The sequence below is a fragment of the Boleophthalmus pectinirostris genome, unplaced genomic scaffold, assembly GCF_026225935.1.
Source record: "Boleophthalmus pectinirostris isolate CB_2022bp ecotype Guang Dong unplaced genomic scaffold, ASM2622593v1 HiC_scaffold_11, whole genome shotgun sequence".
Taxonomy (NCBI): domain Eukaryota; kingdom Metazoa; phylum Chordata; class Actinopteri; order Gobiiformes; family Gobiidae; genus Boleophthalmus; species Boleophthalmus pectinirostris.
In genome coordinates, this window is record NW_026570994.1 from 11,338,629 (window position 1) to 11,357,972 (window position 19,344).

At 36.8% G+C, this 19,344-nt stretch overlaps 3 protein-coding genes across 5 annotated transcripts in view; 1 reads left to right on the forward strand and 2 right to left on the reverse strand.

Annotated features, from left to right (window-relative positions):
• Window positions 1-20: 20 nt before the first annotated feature.
• On the reverse strand, window positions 21-4,391 carry poglut1 (protein O-glucosyltransferase 1). The gene is made up of 11 exons (XM_020917184.2): window positions 4,253-4,391; window positions 3,753-3,843; window positions 3,531-3,674; window positions 3,312-3,447; window positions 3,117-3,238; window positions 2,671-2,730; window positions 2,491-2,590; window positions 2,349-2,407; window positions 2,104-2,271; window positions 1,634-1,690; window positions 21-1,552 (listed from the first exon to the last, which is right to left on the reverse strand). The coding sequence occupies exons 1-11, from the start codon at window positions 4,323-4,325 to the stop codon at window positions 1,396-1,398; spliced, it is 1,167 nt and encodes a 388-aa protein (XP_020772843.2). The 5' UTR covers window positions 4,326-4,391; the 3' UTR covers window positions 21-1,395.
• LOC110153291 (calsequestrin-2-like) lies at window positions 2,538-12,436 on the forward strand. Of its 2 annotated transcripts, XM_055165737.1 has the most exons (12): window positions 2,538-2,618; window positions 5,022-5,202; window positions 6,867-6,951; window positions 7,225-7,325; window positions 7,429-7,537; window positions 9,640-9,713; window positions 9,825-9,955; window positions 10,479-10,524; window positions 10,595-10,649; window positions 10,870-10,970; window positions 11,044-11,118; window positions 11,561-12,436. In XM_055165737.1, exons 1-12 carry the CDS (start codon window positions 2,599-2,601, stop codon window positions 11,774-11,776), a joined length of 1,194 nt encoding a protein of 397 aa, XP_055021712.1. In that variant the 5' UTR covers window positions 2,538-2,598; the 3' UTR covers window positions 11,777-12,436. The 2 variants fall into 2 exon arrangements, with proteins under 2 accessions (XP_055021712.1, XP_020772834.1); XM_020917175.2 differs by lacking the exon at window positions 2,538-2,618 and having other exon boundaries at window positions 4,960-5,202.
• A 3,551-nt stretch (window positions 12,437-15,987) lies between these two features.
• The window catches only part of LOC110153254 (vang-like protein 1), a 52,537-nt gene continuing 49,180 nt past the window's right edge, over window positions 15,988-19,344 (reverse strand). For both annotated transcript variants that reach the window (XM_020917136.2, XM_020917134.2), the window contains exons 8-9: window positions 18,709-18,943; window positions 15,988-18,278 (exon numbers count right to left, since the gene is read on the reverse strand). In XM_020917136.2, the coding sequence (XP_020772795.1) occupies window positions 18,018-18,278; window positions 18,709-18,943 (496 nt within the window). In that variant the 3' untranslated portion in view covers window positions 15,988-18,017. The remainder of the gene's footprint in view (window positions 18,279-18,708; window positions 18,944-19,344) is intronic.

Genomic DNA, 19,344 nt, shown 5'->3' on the forward strand with positions numbered 1-19,344 from the left:
AAAGTCATACAAAGATTACATTTAATATTTTTAACATATTTATTTAACACACAAATTGTCTTTGTACAAAAATCACAGTGTTTTGGTCAGATGTACATTATTGTAGCAAAGCGTGGATTGCCATTTTTTAATCATTGACAGAAATCTGACCCTAGGTGTTGGTACAATGTGAATATTACAACATATTCACTGTAGCCACGGCAACACATTCAGTGTGTAATTATTTTGCGAAAACTACACTGAGAAACATGAGATGTGCTCGCTCATAATAAATTATATAACAGAAGGCATCATTTAGACTTTTTTAACTGACTGCATTGTCAATTTAATGGTTTTGATTGACTGCACTGGTATAAAAGATGTATTTTTTTTATCTATTTAAACAAGGACAAGGACTAAAGAGACTATTTACATTAAACCACCACATTTCATCAATAGCAATGCCTCCTTAAATAACCACTATCCACTTCATCATTACACATTTAAAACTCAAGAACACTAATTCCCATAAATATAAAGTTTCAAATTCATTTATCTTCTAAAAATACAAAAAAATCCAAATCATTGTTCTCGATATCCTCTAAATTGTAGTTACCAAATTCATGAGTATTACAACATTACCATCAAGACAAAAGTCATTAATCAAACACAATACATCTACATACGCACAAGCAGTCAGAATGTTGTGTTGTGTTTCTTTGTGTTTTGTTTCATTCACACATGTTTGAGACACAAGCCCTGCAGATTTAGGCAACTCAGCCTCTCAAATGGAAAACACCACCTTGTGATGTCATGTCCAATCTCTATTGAATTAAAAGGTAAAGGTAGCTGTCATCTTGAAAATTATCGCTTTGTGATATCACAAGGTTGAACAGAGCATTTTGAGCTTTGGAGATGTAGATAGACTAATAATTACTCAGATATGTGTCAATGAAACAAAATACAACTCTGGATGGCTTTGAGGCAGTAACAACATTATAACATAGTTAAAGCTCAGAAGAATCTATTTTGTGTTCAATTTTTGTGTTCTTTAAATGTTCAAAGAAACCTAAAGCTGACACAGTTTTAGCCCATGAGAGCTCGAAGCGTGCTTCAGTTTTTTGTTTCTGTGTATGAGATAGCAGATAAAACTATTCCCATACTGGTCAGTAGAGGGCACTGTAGTTCAAAAGATGTCATCTGAATTTGAGACATAACAAATGATGAAGGCCTTATCATCACAGTAAAAAGGCACTGAAACTACTGCAGGGAGTTGTGGCACTGTGAAACATAAAACATACACCTAATATTTGAGCTTGTATTGGCACACTGAGCACTTTTGTTTCAGTTGGTTGTTCCCTTTTCCATACTGCAGTTTTTATACTACTACTGTTCATCTAAGGCACTGTACCATCCTCAGAGTTCTGTTTTTCTAAATTTGCTAATAACCTGATTGTAGCCATTTCTTCGTTTTGGTTTGTAGGTCAGAAGTTTGCTGTACTCGGTGAGAAGTTTTTCCCAGTAACATGAAATGTCCTCCATTTTAAGGTGGTCAAGGATGAACTGCCGCCCTCTGAGTAAACAAAAAACACAACCCCAGTCTTAATTAAAATACCAAGATTACAACTTACCACTTTGTAGATATTATTCTTACCTTGAAGCAATCTCTTGTGCAATTGCATCGTTGTCTTTAGCAAATTCAAGAAGTTCCCTGGAAACAGACATAAGTTAAAGGTGTATTCTGTATCCTTTTTGGTGGAGGGTCCATCAAATGCTTTTCTTCATTTTACTGCTTTGTCTGGAATGTTTCAAAGTATGTTATTAAACCTTTCTATCTCTATATTTAAATAAAACCAGACCAAATAAGGTCAGATCTGTGGAGAGGCAACCTAGCTCACAGTCAGAATGCCTGTTTTTTAGGTATTTTTGAGCGATAAAACCAACTGCACTTTTTTGTAAGGTAGAACAGTTTAATGTCATACTGTGGAGCCTTCAAGGCAAAGCAATGGCCTATTCATAGAAACAAGCAGGTGGCAGACTTCCAACCAAAAATTTACATAGTGCATCTATAACAACAACATTCAATAGCCCATTTCTAAATAGTTAAATTATATTGTTTATTACCTGACATCTGATAGGTCTTGTTTGACTGGTATGTAGTGAACCCATGGTTTGAGTTGAGGATAGAAAAACTCCAGCCACACATCACCGACATGAAAAACCAGGGAGCCACAGAGAAAGAGGTGTTTGAATCGGAAACTGGCGGCTACTCCCCTGAAGTTAAATAAATACCTAAAAGGTGTACAACAACATTTTAACACAATATAAAAGTGAAATAAAGAGTTATAGTTGAAACTAGTGATTCTTACTTGTATTTGCAGTGATCAACAAGTGGGATTTCTTTGGCTGGAGGTTTACCCAATGTGTCCTAAAACAAGAAAAATGCACAGCAGTAATAAATACTGTATGGAGGAGTAATAGGTGATAATAAATAAAGCTATTGAGTTTTACCTTTTCTGACTTCCAGGCCTGATTTTTGGTATACTCTGCGTTTACTAGTTCTGGTGACTCCCTTGATAGCAGGATAAGAGGATCACGCTCAGGGCTAGTTCTGAGAAAATGGCGACAATACCATCAACGTAAGTACATTGTAGATGCTTTAAAAAAAATAAAATTAAATTAAATACTGACCTAGAGCCTCTAAAGAAACCCTTGGATTCCTTTTTCTCCCATGGCCATTGTGATGCAGACCTAAAAAAGATAATACAAAGTTACCATACTGTTTAGTGTAATAAATCCATGCATCCATTAACCAATATAATTAAAAGCCCATAAATCTCAAGCACAGGCCAATATTTTGGTTGATTTGCTGTTTAAAAATACACATAAAGCTTTATTTTAACACTTTAACATGATGAGATATCTGCACTAAATTTGATACACAGCCTCACAACCTCTTAAAGGTTTGTGGTACAAAAAGGGCTGTGGGTGAGTTTGTAGAATATTTACATAAGATATATATATTATAACTTGGATAAAAATATCGGTAGATCTTATCAGCCATCGGTTGCTCTTGTTCGTATCAACACTGACCATTAAAGAAACCATATGAGTCAATCTAAAATTTTTAACCTTACTTTTTGAGGTCATCTCTCATCAAATCCCATCGTCCCAATCCAGTGGGGTATATTGGCCACACAGCGGGTCCACCTTCCCAAAAGGTCCAGGCAGGATACATGATGTCCTGATAGTCACTGGTCTGCACACATAAAACAATATTAATTTATTACAGTTATATATTTTAGATCAGCTCTTGTTGGTAAAAACCTAACCTTACTGAAAGAGAAGACAGGCAGAATTGGTTGGACCCAGTTTGGAACCTGAGGGTAGTCCCGAACATTCACAACCATCTCTAAATCTGGGAGCCGGTCAATCACCTCCAAGATAAAATGCTCCACCCCACTGCACCTAAACATAACAAACATTTCCACTCCACAATTAAGATCAATTCAGTGTAACAAAATTCAAGAAAATTACAATAGTTTGCTTACCTGGCAGGAAACATACAGTTGTGTTCCCTGTATAATTTATGATCAATGATCTGGTAATGTGTGCCCACTCCTCTTTTGATGGTAGAAGCCATGAAATCTTCAGAAATACCACCTTCAAATTGCCGCAGGTCATCATGGAGGACACTGAATGTACACAAAGTTAATAAATGTCACAATATTATACAGAAGTGTCACAGTAATAGTATTTTAAAATTCCCTCACCTTATATGGCAACCACAATTGTCAGGGTTGCAGGGTGTGTAGGCTTTGATGGCGTTTGCAATGTTATCCTTAATTATCTTCCAGTTTTTGTCTGATGTAAAATGTGCAATACGTTTTACATATTAAGTAACACAATTCATACAATCATAACACAGATATTAGGAATAAACAATCTCTGTACATGTTGCAACAAGAATTAATGGTAACACACTCTTGCAACTTGCCAGACCTGTTTGATGATGCCTAAACACATCTAGAGCAATTTCTGAAGTTTGTAAATTGTAAAGCAAAACTCCCTATGTTACGAATAAAAACATAAGTGCAAAAATCTCATCTTATAACTCGTAGTGTTGCTAAGTTAGCAGGCAAACACGTTAGCTAGCTTGTTAAGTGATGAATGAATGCTCCAACAAAAAGTTCGCAGACTCAAGCTACAACACGTACAACACAAGTTTGTTTTAGCATCATAACATTGAATATTCTAGATTTATGAGGCTTACCTGAGGCACTAACGGATCCAAAACAATGGATATGCAGTTGTAGCAAAACCAAAAACAGCCAAAAGCGCTCCATTTTTCTTTAAATCCGCGAGTTTGGTCTGAAAGAATTAAAACAAAGATGCGCTCCGCGGTCTACTACTTCTGCCTGAAAAAATTACCGTAATATCCCTTGTAATGTCCATCACGAATTGTTTTACCGTAAATCTTATATTAATAGAGCAAAATGCTATTAAACTAACCTGATTGCTTTATAAGTAGTTTCTGGTATTTGTTGAATTTCTGTGCATTTCAATAAAGTCTGCTATAAGGCATGTTAATATGGCTAATGTCACTCATGATTAGATGTGTGAGGAAATCCCTGAAGGTTTTACATTTATTTCAGAATACATTTCAGGCTTGAATGACCGCAGGAACGCATGTCCTATATTATTCTATTACAGAGATTGTCACAGCTAGGAAGTGAAATGGAGGAGCAAAATGGACCCCTAGAGACAAGCTGCCCGGGAGAGAGAAAGTGAGAAGCAGAGATTGAAGGCAGGTGGCAAGGGCGACACAGCAGGGGTGCAAGACATGATGCTGTGAAGGCTACAAGGAAAGAAAGATATTGATTTTATAAGATCTGGAATCATAAAGTGGATGAATTCTGTTTCATCTCTTGTACTTGAATACCTTATTTGATTTTTCCTTCTCACTCCAATTAAGGAACAATGGTGCAGTGGTGGTTTTCCATTCTATCGGGGCTCCTCTTCACACAGGTTTTCTTTTGCAGCACTGAAGAGGGCCTGGAGTTCCCAAACTTTGATGGTAAAGACAGAGTGCTGGACATCAATGAGCGCAACTACAAGAAGGCTCTGAGGAGATTTGATCTCCTGTGCCTCTTCTACCACGAGCCCGTACCCAGCCACAAGGGCCTGCAGAAGCGTTTTCAGATGACAGAGCTGGTGCTGGAGGTAAGTGTACAGGGCACTGAACAAATTAAACATGTACACATTGGTAGACTGCTAAAATAAAGCAATCATTTTAGGTATCTGAACATAGAAGTAGATATTTTAAAGTGGATACTATTTATTTATTTATTTTTTATTTATTTATTTATTTATTTTTTATTCCATGACTAAAAACTAAAAGTATTTTTTATTATTGTTTAAGACTTGCTGAAAAGGCCGAGGCTTTGATCAAACAAAAATATAACATCAACAATAACAACAACAACAACAAAACTGCTCTGGAAAGCTATCAATTAAATTTCTTCTGTTGAACAAAATTCACCACAAATCTTTATCAAAATCACTACATTTGAAGATTTATTAGATCCCAAAATCTGCATGCAATACTTTTACTTTTTACTCTTTAAGTACATTTTTAAACAGGAACTTTAATACTTTTACTTTTAAGTAAATTTCACTTGAGTGTTTTTTTTTCTTTTTTGCTCCAGTATCTGTACTTTCACTTAAATAACAAAACTGAGTACTTCTTCCACCATTGGTCATATGACATAACATTGAGTATAAATGGCAAATTTAATTGCAAGCCTAGAACTGAAGTTAGCTTCTCCAAATCCTTCAGCCCTACTACACATTTAGTCATATTGAGTCACTTCCTACTTTTTAAAATAGATCTAATAGCACACACTGCGTTCTCATAACCCTGATGTCATAAAAATCATTTAAAAAAATCTAAAATAAAAAGGTAAGATAAGGTTCAACTCCATCAACCCCCCCTCAGGATTAACTGCAGCCTGCACAGTCCACCATGAACAGGATTCTCCTTCTGAATCTATCTGGTTTAAACGTAAGGTGAGAGGAGCCAGTGTGTCTATAGTCGTCCCACTCTCACAGGGTCAAAGCAGCGTTGTCAGGCTCTTCACGTCTACTCCTTTGTGGTTCAAGTATCCTGGGATTGTTTCTAGGTCATTCTATTAATTAGCTGATCCAAAAAAGTATGCCAGGATTGGAATGAGCTTTAACTCTAAAAATATTTGCAATATAATGGAAACAGCCTTGTGTGTTTTCGTAGAAGTGCACTTTCGAAAAAGTAGAAAAAAAACTTTATTTTTTCTCTAAACCGCTCACTCTAACAAGATAAATCCAAGTTGGGCCTATATATTCTTCTATAATGAAAAAAACATATGAGAAAGACAAAAGCAGAGCCAGATGAAATAGAAACATACAAGCTCTGAACACACTACAGTGCAGTGAACGGGGTCAAGTGTTGTTAAAGCTGCACTGTGTAATTTTTCTGGTTGAGTTTATACTACTGGATGTTATTACTGTGGGTTAGGGTTGTCAGGAATGTTCCACACAATGGCATTAAACTTATCTATCAAATATATATTAAATTACATCGCTTTTATTGCTCAAAAATACATAGAAAAAGAGTGAGCTTGCTTCTTCACAGATCTAACCCAGAACTTGGCCTGGTGGCATTCTTGTCTCCATGGAGATAGAAAAGTTGAATGCTGTGTGCAATAAAATACTTATTAGGAACACAAGCAGGTAGCGGATCCTCCACCAGAAAAGTTACACAATGCATCTTTAAAATGAATGACGAACAGTTGAAAAGGCAGACATAGATCATTTCCTGTGTGTAATGTTACTGTACAATGTGTCTGCAGCTCACAGCTCAGGTCCTGGAAAATAAAGACATTGGTTTTGGGATGGTGGATGCTCAAAGGGATTTCAAAGTGGCGCAAAAACTAGGTACGACCATACGCTGTTTAAATGACCATAGCTAATCACTGTGTTCTAATGTGTTTACATGTTTCTTATTACAAGAAAACTTAACTTTTAGAAATTTTTGAAACACAAATTCAAATAACTACATAAATATTTAATAATGGATTTTGTTTGTAACAGAGTAAGTACAAAATGTAGCAGATCATTGTAAAACTCACATATCAAAGGATTCTGCTGTTTAAATTTAAACAGTAGATGACCAGAAGAAAAGCTAATATTTGTACTTTTATCTAACAGGGCTGGTAGAAGTGGGCAGCCTGTATGTTTTCAAAGACGATCGAATAATTGAGTTTGATGGTGAGCTCTCCGCAGACACCTTAGTGGAGTTTTTGTTAGATGTGAGTCTCATTATAGAAAAACAAATGTGCTATAGTTTTAATAAATGACTTTGTTGTACAGTATGTTTACAAGATTAATGAATGGCTTGATGTGGTCCTCTAGGTGCTGGAGGACCCCGTAGAAATGATCAATAACGCCATGGAGATAAGAGCCTTTGAGAGAATGGAAGAAGATATCCGTCTAATCGGCTATTTCAAAGGAGAAGATTCATGTATTTTCACTTAAGATTTTAGCACTGGACATTAGGGTTATGCAATACTTTGTCAATTTTTAATTCAGGTTTCAAATATGCCAGTTACATCATTAAATGTCCTATATTATGCAAAAATGTACTTAAAACATGTCAGAATGGTGTTATCTCATCAAAAACATACCCGAAGTTGTGTTTTGTTTCATTCACACACGCTGAAATTATCCATATGATTCTAGTTAAGGTGTTTGTTGTTTAAAAACACAGTGAAGCACTTCTTGTATTACCCCATGAGTGTTTTCTGAGTATTTTCTGAGAGAAGAACTCAGCCTAAATATGCAGGATTTGTGTGTTAAACATGGGCAAATGAAACAAAATATAACTCCAGATATGTTTTTGATAAGGAAACAACATTATAACATACAGTAGATTAGAAAATAGACCAGTATGGGCCCTTTAACCTTTAATAATAGAGTTGATATAAAATTAGTGTTTGAAAATAGTCAGTATTTCAGTTCAGGTCATTTTTGCCATAATCAAGTATTCCTATTACCCATAAAAACAAAGATTTCCTCTGGTAGTATAGAATAGGATTACAGCAGGCTTATCCATAAGGCACAGATGTGTTTGGGGTCTCGGTCTAATGCAGTTTAAAAGCCCTGTCCGGCCCTTTTCTGGTTCTTATCGCCTCTGAAGTCCCCTCTACGCTAATGGGATCTGGTGGCTAATGGTCCCACATCACAGTCTGCTGAAGGAAACCCGAGTCCCCAAAATGGTCGCTACAGTCAGTCTCTGGAGAGCCTTCAAATAGCTCCTACTTCTGTAATAGGTCAAACTGCAATTATGGTCCCACTTCACACAAAAAGAGACAGTAAAGGTGAGACAGGAAAGATGCGATTGTGGAGGAAAATGACAGTGGAGTTTCATTACTGAGCTCGTCATCGGATGGTCCTTGAACCTGACCCCGGACAGATGAGTGGTACCAGCGTAAAACGGTATTACGGGGACTTGGTTACACGGGTGAAGGAGGAAATTTAATAAAGCAAGATGAGAGAAATAAGAATCTGGGAGTGCACAGTGAGCCCATGAGCAAAAAAAAGAGGTTGCAGGTTTGATTCTGGCAACAGCAAACTAGTGATCGTGTCTAGATAATTTAGTTTCTTATCTTCTCAAACACATGTATTCAACCTGTAATATGCAGAAAACTGAAATCTATCAGGCCTTGTTTGTAATAATATAAATATATAAATCTTTTTTTTTTCTTGAAACACAACTTGCCTGGAGACATTCACGCTAAGTTAAAGGCCAGATCTGTGGAGAGGCCAGCCCACTCACAGTAAGAATGTTTGGTGTTCAAGTGTTTTTCAGTAGACTCGATGAAAGTAGTAGTATACAGATCACTTTAACGCCATACTGTGGAGCAATTCTGAAAAATCTATTAATATCTCTATTGACAGATAGTGACAGATGGTGATAGATGCCTTACCAGAAAAGTTACATAGCACATCTTTAAGTTGTATTATTGTAAGATCAAAATAGTTTATATTGATTTTGTTTATATTTGATGTTATTTTCTCAGCACAAACATACCTGGATGTGTGTTTTGTTTCATTCACACGTTTAACACACAAATTATGCCCATTTATTTAGGCTGAGTTCTTCTCTCAAACAGAAAACACACTTGTGATGTCATGTGGTAATACAGGAAGTGCTCCACTGTGTTTTAAAATCCATACACCTTCACTAGAATCTAGAAGAATTTGAATGATTTCAACCCTGGAATTGCCAAACTCTACTGAACAAAAGGTAAAAGGTAGCTGAAAACTACTGCTTCGTGACATCACAAGGTAGAATTGAGCATTTTTGAGCTTTGGAGATGTAGAAATAATAATGCAGGGTCACTCAAACATGTGAATGAAACAAAACACAACTCCAGGTATGTTTTTTGAGGAGGTAACAACATTGTAACATGACTTAAACCTCACAAGAGTCAATTTTGCATAATATAGGACCTGATTCTGTTATTACAAAGTCATAGGTCCAAAATAAACAAGTGCAAGAATTGTGCATTACATTATAATCAAATTGAAAATACATTTTAATTCTTTCTTTTTTGTTTCCAGATTTCAAAGCATTCAAAGAAGCCTCTGAGCATTTCCAACCGTACATCAAGTTCTTCGCAACATTTGACAAATCTGTAAGTCCAGTTGTGAACCTCTCTTTAATTATCCCTAGCTCATTAAAACGGCCTAATTTCTTCAGTCCCGTCTGTTAACATAATGAAGAGCTGGCATGTCCTCTGCGGTAGGTGGCCAAACATCTCTCCCTCAAGATGAACGAGGTGAATTTCTATGAGCCCTTCATGGAGGAGCCCGCCATTCTGCCTGGACGACCGCTCACGGAAATGGACATAGTGGAGTTTGTCACCCAACACAGAAGGTCAGTGAGGGGTCTAAATGTTGAGTTTGAATTTCAGAATTTCATGTTGAAATTTCAGATGGAGAGAAAACAAATCTCTAAAACAAATAATCTATTAACTGAATATTTTTGTTAAGGATTGGGTCCACAAACACACATCTTTAAAATCGTCAAAAGTCCTCTAAATGGTGTCTGTACTATAGGCTGTCTAAAGAAGTGGACTAAGGGAGTGTGATCAGTGTTCAGTTTTAGTCAAATGAAGCTCACAAGGCTAGCATTTGTAGGTGCAAATTTCGAGCTGAGTTCCATATTCGGAAAAGGAATTTATTTACGGACAAAAATAAAAACACAAGGATCATGTAGAGGGAGTTAATATGATCATCTTAAGACCAAAATGACAAGTTGATCGAGCCGTAACTGCCCTCATGCTCTCCATTTATTATACAATCTATGATCTATACCAGTAAAAATGTTATGTCATCACATGAGCAAAACTTATAGCATGTTATAAGTAAACTAAATCTTTCTTTTCTATTTTCTGTAGGGCTACCTTGAGGAAACTGCGGGCTGAGAATATGTTTGAGACTTGGGTATGTTCATTTTGTTGACTGATCTAAATACATTATTACTTTACAAAATTAAGTTCCTTATTGCCCCCAGGAGGATGACATGGACGGAGTACATATAGTTGCCTTTGCAGAAGAGGAAGATCCAGGTTAGCTTTTTAAATTTAAATTGAAAAAAATCTAAACATTACAACAACTAACTTCATCTTGGAACCAACAAATGACAATTTTGACTGCAAGTGAATACCAAATATTAAGCCAACTTACTGTTAAAAAATGCAAACTGAACTTTTTTACTTGTTTTGGTCAATTATCTATTGCCAAATCATATATTTAAAGTATTAAACAGTGGGTTTTCTATTGCTGTAGATGGTTATGAGTTTTTGGAGATTTTGAAGGACGTGGCCAGAGACAACACAAACAACCTTGAGCTGAGCATCGTTTGGATTGACCCTGATGACTTTCCGCTGGTCAGATTTCACTAGATTAGTTTTCCCCAATGAAATGTAAACCTGCGTTAACTATACTATTTTCTGTTGCCAGTTGACTACTTACTGGGAGAAAACCTTCAATTTAGACCTCTTCAGACCACAGATTGGAGTGGTCAACGTCACAGATGTTAGTAAGATTAAAAATACATTAGACTGAAAATGTGATACTTCAGTTACGTTCCATATGTTAACAATACTTAAAGGTGCATTGTGTAACTTTTTTGATGGAAGGCCTGCCACCTGCTTGAGCATTACTACATGGAGATACTACTGTTTTGCCTTGATTATTCCACAGTATGAAAATAAACTTGGTAATCACAATGAAAGCAGGTTAGAAGTTACATAGTGCACCTTTTAATTAATTTTGACCCAAATGCAAGCTCAAAAGTCAAAGCAGTTGAACCAGTACAGAATATAAATTTTATTAAGAATATTATGCCAGACTGACCTGATATCTGGCTTTTTATTTTTACAGATGCATTACCACATTTACAAAAAGTTCATGTTATTGTAAATTATTGTGCAGTCCTATTTTCTGCTATTGAAAAACGTCTTACCTTTTCTACCAGGCGGACAGTGTGTGGTTAGACATGTCCAATGATGAGGACCTCCCCACGGCGGAGGAGCTGGAGGATTGGATCGAGGATGTCCTGAGTGGGAGGGTGAACACTGAGGCTGATGATGGCGGTTTTGGAGATGATGAAGAGGAGGAAGAACATCAGGGCTACGACACAGAGGAGGACAGTGAGGAGGGGCAGGATCAATATGAAGAAGATTCAGATTAAACAGAATGGGATAGGAGCAGTAGTATAGATGGTAAAAGAAGTCAAGTTTAAAGGCAAGAGTGGTATTTTTTTTTATGGGTCAAATAGCAATCAGCCAAAAGCAATAAGACACAGAGGGTCCTTAAATCAGTACTGGATGGCCTGTAAGTTAATATGGATTACAATAGAAATGTTTGGAGAGTCAAAGGGCCCATATTATGCAAACCATATTATGCAAACATACCTGGAGCTGTGTTTTGTTTCCTTCACAAATATTTAACATACACACCCTGCATATTTAGGCTTTAGGAGCTCTTCTCTCAAACTGAAAACACTCTGTTCCACCTTGTGATGTCATGTGGTAAAGCAAGAAGTTGTTCATTGTGTTATTAAACTCCATACACCTTTTTTAAAGAGTCATCTGGATATTTTCAACCCTGGAACTGTTTATCTCTATCTGAATAAAAGATAAAAAGTAGATGTTAACTTAACTACTTCATGACATCACAAGGTGGAACAGAACATGTTAAGTTTTAGCAATGTACACTAATAATAAATGGTTACAAGTGAATGTGTGTGTATGAATGAAATCGCGTTATACATTGCAAAAATAACCTATATTCGTGAATATGCAAGACTGTTTTCATTGTGAAACCAAAATTTAAAAGTGCACTATGTAACTTTTCCGATCTAGGGTCCACTACCTTTTTGTCTCCATGGAAATGTTATAGCTGCACGTGCATGCATGTTCCTCTGTACTGCATTAAATGTATCTATCTTGCATTACTTTCTATGATGTGTTTTTATGGCTCAACAATAGCTTGTATCTTGAACTTGGCCTTGTGGTGTCACCTGCTAGTCTTTCCAGGAAAAGCATAACATCGCTATGGAAATATGGCAGATCCTTAAACAAAAAAAGTTGCATTGTGCACTTTTGATTGAAATTCAAATTGACAATCGCTAATTAATAAAGTTCACAGTTCAAGAAATATTAATCTTTGTTGTAATACAATAAAATAAAATTGTGAGTACAAATGAGTAAATATATGTTCGCAGTTTGTTCCAGGGTTGTTAAGCTGGTCCAGACAGTCTTTCGGGGTGACAGATTGCCATGTTTTCTCCCCGAGTCAATGAGCTATTTACCTTGAATTATTCAGACTCTGGTGAATAATTGAGCACGGTTATCCTTGCTAATGGGAGGCAGGACCTGGTCTGAGAGGCTTGGGGGGAGGTCACGGGCAACAGAGGCCGTCCACTGGGGCCCCAACCAAAAAAAACCTACAATGGAGTGGAGAGCTGAAGTCTAGACATAAATAAATAAATAAGGGTCAAAAGAAAATACGATGCTTGTAACGGACAGTTCAGAAATTAAGTGAGTGTAAAATGAACACAAAGCATGAAGTATATTGGGTTACACATGGAGAGACAAGATGGACTCGTATATACACTGTAATTAACAGGCTATAAGAAGAACAGATCCCTATAGGAAATATTTATTTAAAGTTTTCTGATAGAGATTCCGCCATCTGCTTGTTTCCATGATAATGTTATTACTTTGACAGGGATGTTCCACAGTATGGCATTCAACAAATATACAGTATCTTGTATTTATTCAATTATGGGTGTTTTTATTTCTCAAAATGACAGCAAAAGTATGAATTATTACTGTGAGTGCATCCACTTCTCCACAGATCTGACCTGTAACTTCAGTTTTTGTGGTCTGGTTGTCTCCATGGAGTAAATGCCATACTGTACAATATTCCAAAAAAAAAAAAAAAAAACAACAACAAAAAAACATGGAGTCAATCAGGTGACGGACAATCTACCAAAAAAGTTACGCAGTGCATCTTTAATTTAGAAGGATTTAATTTTAACAATTGTTCCAACATGTTGTCCCTCTGTTCCTGTGGGTTGCTGCTTTATTGAAAAGAGGTACATTAAGTGACTTGGGAAATGAAATGTTCTTAATCAAATAATTAGATTGAGAGTTTACAGATTGTCATTATGTAAGTATTTTCTGTTTTGATTTCACAGCATTTTCATATTATAATAAAAATGAAAATATATATTATAGTATTATATTCTTTTAATCAACTAAAAAGTCCACAATCATACAGAAGGGCTTTTAAATTAATTTTATTGTAAATGTCTGTTTATTGCTCTCTGGTTGTTTTAATAATTACGTTTTCTTTGTAATGTTAATGATTTTTTTTTTCTCTAACTGCAAAAGAACTTTGTAATGATAATTTTGAAAAGTGCTATGCAAATAAATGTATTATTATTATTATTATTATTATTATTATTATATAGGCAGGGTCTGTAAAATGTTGTGATGCCATTTACAGGCAGGAATTAGTCATTAATGAAATGGTAGGAATGATTTGAGATTTATATTCTTATTGTTAATAGGTAATTTTGATTGGTGATTGCGTCTGAATGAGGATAATGATTCAGTATGACATAATAGAATATAGCACAATACTGAATACACGTTAGACTATGGATCATACAACACTTTAGATTCAGAACAAAAGCAACAAGACACAGATAGAAGAGTACAGCAGCAGGTATGGTGTCTCCTCATGTCCACATCCGCCCATAACCAAGTCATTACACACAAATAGACAGGAAGGGGCGATAGCAAGAAAAACTTCCATTTAGATGCAAATTCTGCTCATTTTCCCCCTTACGCCCCCCGCCTCGTCCCCTTCTCCACCCGAGCTCTCGTGGATTAAGCCTGGGACAGATGAGTTCCGACAGGCCGTACCACGACACGGGATGAGGTTGTTCGTATCCAGCGCCGGACATTGACATTTATTTACCCACGAGCCCCGGCGGCGCGACGGTGACAGAAGCCGGCGGTGGAGCCAATTACCCCACGTCTGTGACAACAAAAAGCCCCCGAAATAGGGTCTGGTCTGGAGCGGGAGAGAGGATGTGGAGAGGAGAGGGTGGGACATAGCAGAGTAATGGACAGAGCAGAGAGGGGATGGAGAGCTGTAGAGAGACACATGAAATAAACATGATAAAATGTAATGAACAAGGCGTAATCAACTTATAATGTACTCACAATTAAAGTAAAAATGTCAATATTTTGAAGTGACATCATTCTGGAGGTGTTCTGCATGTATCTCTAATGATGGAATGTTTAGGAGTTACCATGACAAAAAACAAACAAGCAACAAAAAAAAAAGTTAAACAACACATTTTCAGGAGCCTGGGATCAATACGAGCATTCATGGTCCCATTTAGGTGTTTGAGTTTCAATAAAAATTGTGATGAAGAAGAAGAAGAAGAAGCAAGAGTAAATTAAAAACTGCAAAGTATCAATGGCAGTGTGACAAATGCAGAGAGTTGAGTCAGCAGAAACAGTTAAGCGGCTAAAAGGAGCTGAAGATATATTGAGATTAAACATATAGCCTGCCCTACTGTAAATTTCTGTAGAGACAAGCAGGTGTTGCCACAAGTCCAATTTACAGGTCAGATTTGTGGAGAGGTGAGCCCACTAATAGTAAGAATTCATGTTTTCAAGGTAATTTTTTGCAATAAAACGCCTGTAACTAAATAAATGCAAAGTAGATTAGTTAGATGACATACTGTGAAACATTTCAGGCAAAGCAATAACATCTCCATGCACAACCCTAACCAAAAAGTTACCTGTTATGAAATCATCATAAACCACATAGTATTACTTGTATGTGATTTACTCTCTTAACTGACTGTAATTAGACAACCCTATTTACATAAAAGCAAAAGAATTGATACTTTGCACTGATATCACTACATGTATCTCTATTGGCAGAATGTTCAGGAGTTACCATGGTGACACAATACGTAAATTAGCAAATACAGCCATAAAAGTTTTAAGAAAGTTTGAAAACTCAAGAAAACAAAACAAAACATATCTTTAAACAACACATTTTCAGGAGCCTGTGTTAAATAATTTCAAACATAATGGATGATTTTCAAACATAATGGCGAGTGTGAATAAATATGGAACATTTCAGACAAAGCAATAACATCTCCATGGTAACAAAGTGGAAGTGGAAGTTCCCTAGTGCGCACTGCTAAGAAATCATAATACATATTGACATAGTATTGCTTTTATGTAAATTACTATCTTAACTTCAAATTAGAAAATCGTGTTTATATGCAAAACATAATTGTAATAAGGTACAATTAAGATACTACTCAGACGTCAGATTTACAAATGTTCATAAAAAATGGTTTATTCAGATTTTTGTTTACAAATTCTTTACTTGCGCTGTGAAAACCATATGAGTGAGATTGCAATGTCATGTCCACACCCAGGCCCGACTGACGAAACAGAGATGAAAAGTGAGAGTCGATGGGGAATGGCATCTGAACGCACCACGCATACTCCCATACGCACATGCATGTTTACATAAATAGATACAGTGTCAAAACAGGAGGCACGGTCACATTGGGAGCTGCTGAAGTTCATTCAAAGTTCAAGTGACGGTAAGTACAAAATCTGTCTGATTGGTAACAGGCATTTTGAGAGATCTGTGCTGTCCCTGCCATTGCAAATACATCACAAAAGTGTTGGATATACCGAATATGTGTAAGAGTAAAGGTATCTAAGTGAAAGCCATATAAATTGTGCTGTGAATTGAGGCAGTCGAGTAATACCGAATCCACCAGCCAGAGGGCACTATGGGACAGTTCAGCTCATGACCATACATTACAAAATTCTATTCTTTTCTTATCTTAAAAGTGCACTATGTAACTATGTAACTGGTAAGAGTCCAGCACCTGGTTGTGTCCATAGAGATATGCTAGAGATTTTTTTTCCTGAAATGTACCACAGTTATATTGTTTTTTTTTTTGTTTTTTTTTTTACAATAAAACAATGCCTTGAACTTTTTTAACAGGCCAATTTCTCCATAAATCTGACCTGTACACTGGCTTGGCGCTTATCTCCATGAAAATAGATAAGATACTGTGAAAAATTCCAGGCAAAGCAACAACATCTCCCTAGTAACAGACCCTCATCCCCGAAACTTACACAGTGCACCTTTAAACATTACAGAAACTGTTAAAATAAATCAGCCAATGGAATAGGTGTGATGTTTATATGTGCTTTGTCAACATGGCCGACTTTACAATGGTTTGCAAAGGATAAAAAATGACTTGAGTGAGTAGATGGATTGACCTGCAGGAATTTGCTGTTTGCAGAAGGTGAGCCCTGGATTTTAAAGGGGAAACCAGATGGTGCAGTTCTTTGCACTAGCTTTGTTTGTGCTCATGACCACACAGCCTTGTTAACAGTGACTTTTGGAGCTGTTAGGGACAGGTGTAGTAATCAGTAGTATTTTTATTTAACGGTCCTATATTCTCCTGTGAACTTTTAGCCATGTAATAATGCTCATCAAAAGCATACCTGGAGTTGACTTTTGTTTCATTCACACGTTTGAGTCCCTAATTAGTCTGTTTTCTGTTTAAGAAAAGAACTCAGCCTAAATATGCAGTTTTGTGTGTTAAACATGTGAATGAAACAAAACACAAATCCAGGTATGTTTGTAATGAGGAAACAACATTATAACATACTACAGAACAGAAAATATCGGCCCTTTAAGTTGGTAGAGTCTCATAGATTCCCAGTAGTCTTCTCTTTATCATTTCAGCGGAGCAGTCCACATGAAAGCTGGGGGTGTATTTTGCTGTGCTTGTCCTGGTATGTAACTGTCTCTTATCATATGGTTCATTGGGAGTTCATTCAGCTGTTTAACAAATGACTCGATATGCTTCATTGCACCTGAACGAAGATTGTGCAGCAATAAAGAGTCTGACTTTGGCCTTGGAGAAAAGCACAAGGTGGTGCTACATTTGAAGCTGGACAGTGAAGAGAAGTTTTACCTGTGGAGTCTGTAGTCATTTGGTTTGAAAAGTGAAAAACATCCAAAAGATACAGTCAAATCTGCAGCAAATCTGGTGGTTAAGTCTGTAAAGTTATCCATGGTTTAAAATCCTAAGTGGTTTTGAGCCAGGATAAATAGAAGTCTTCATGAAATGTCTTGTTCCCCCTTCAAATATCAGCTTTGACAACAAAATGGCACCCTTGCACATACATTCACACACGCATACACGCCTAAATACAAGTCCGTGGAGTCAAATTCCTTAATGGTCTTTTTTAAGATCAATATATTCAAATGTGTGATAAAGAGTCATACATAAAATATAAAAAAATCCAAAAAGAAATGGTCAAAACGAGACAGTGTGACATAGAAAGTGTTAAATCCTACACAGAGGTCTCAGACTGTAGCCTCAGGACAAACTTGTGAGACTTGGGATCAATGTACTCCTCGGACATTTGGATGTATGGGATTTTCTTTGTGGTCACTACGAGGCTGAAGTCCACACACTTGAGCAGAAACACAGACCCGTCCTTCAGGCCGCTGGTCACAGAGGCTTCACTGATGAGTGTCCACTGCCGGGACAGCCAGTGGTCCTTACTGTACTGCAGAGTGGGACCAGGGCTCAGGTAGCTCTCCAAAAACGCCTGCACACAACAGAAAATGTAATTAATTATTGTAACAAGTTTGTACATATAGTCAGTGCATATTATTTAATACAGATGATCCAGTTCTTAAGCCCAGTCGCCTTTAAATGGCATCAATAAAAATCAACAAATAGAGTAGAAATATTCAGTTAAAAATGTAACACTACTTCTCTATTTATGCTGTTATTCTCATCCAATTCACCTAATTTACCCAGCAAGTAACTACAACTACATGACTTAAATAATAAGTATGCATTAATATTATATTGCTTTCTGGTGCCCCAAAATAAATTAGCATTGCATCATTCATCACTCCCAGTTAGGTGGTCAGTTACTTGTGTAGCCAAAGAGAGCCACAGATGGCCTGGGGCTGGTGGACAGAAATGTGGCTGCCAATCCCCTATAGTGACTGTTAAACACACGTGGGTACCTTGGGAGTCATGTTGTTGGTGATACAGAAGGCCAGGTGCTGCTGGATGCTCTCCATGCTGTGACAGTGCTGCTGTTTGGTGGTCCTCAGGTACTTCTGCAGAGCTCGGGCCATGGAGGGGAAAATGGCCTGTGCCGCCTCTCGAGGGTCCATCACGTCACCTGGGGACTTCTTCTGTTCCTCCTCCTGCAGACGCTTGATGTGGGTGAAGGCCTCCTCTACTGCCACCACCAGGCTGGGATGATGATCAGATGCATTTTATCAGTATTAAATAAAGTAAAAGTATTACTATTTCTTGTAACTGAAATCACATGTTATGAATAATATAATAGCTATGAAGCAATATAACAATTGATAACTTGGAGTGATGTTAGGCTTGGGATGTTTTCATTTACTGCTATGGTGAAATGTTCAGCTCAGCGGTTACACAATGCACACATTAGGAAACACTGTCAAGTTTAGATTGTCTAAAAACTCAAGAAAACAATTGCAAAATGCATTTAAATAGGACATTTTCAGGAGTTAGTGATTAAATTAAAAAGTGATGAACTTAGTGGATGGTCCTGTTTAGATGTTTTTGATTGATCAATAACATACTTAACAACTGCATGTGAAGCTGGGACTCCAAAACAAATG

Coding starts and splice junctions, on each gene's coding strand:
- poglut1 (XM_020917184.2), bottom strand. CDS start 4,325: ATGGAGCGCTTTTGGCTGTTTTTGGTTTTGCTACAACTGCATATCCAT. Junction 3,844..4,252: donor TGGATCCGTTAGTGCCTCAG/GTAAGCCTCATA, acceptor ATTTTACATCAG/ACAAAAACTGGAAGATAATT. Junction 2,272..2,348: donor GTTGATCACTGCAAATACAA/GTAAGAATCACT, acceptor TACACCTTTTAG/GTATTTATTTAACTTCAGGG.
- LOC110153291 (XM_020917175.2), top strand. CDS start 4,960: ATGGTGCAGTGGTGGTTTTCCATTCTATCGGGGCTCCTCTTCACACAG. Junction 5,203..6,866: donor TGACAGAGCTGGTGCTGGAG/GTAAGTGTACAG, acceptor ATGTGTCTGCAG/CTCACAGCTCAGGTCCTGGA. Junction 10,971..11,043: donor ACCCTGATGACTTTCCGCTG/GTCAGATTTCAC, acceptor TTCTGTTGCCAG/TTGACTACTTACTGGGAGAA.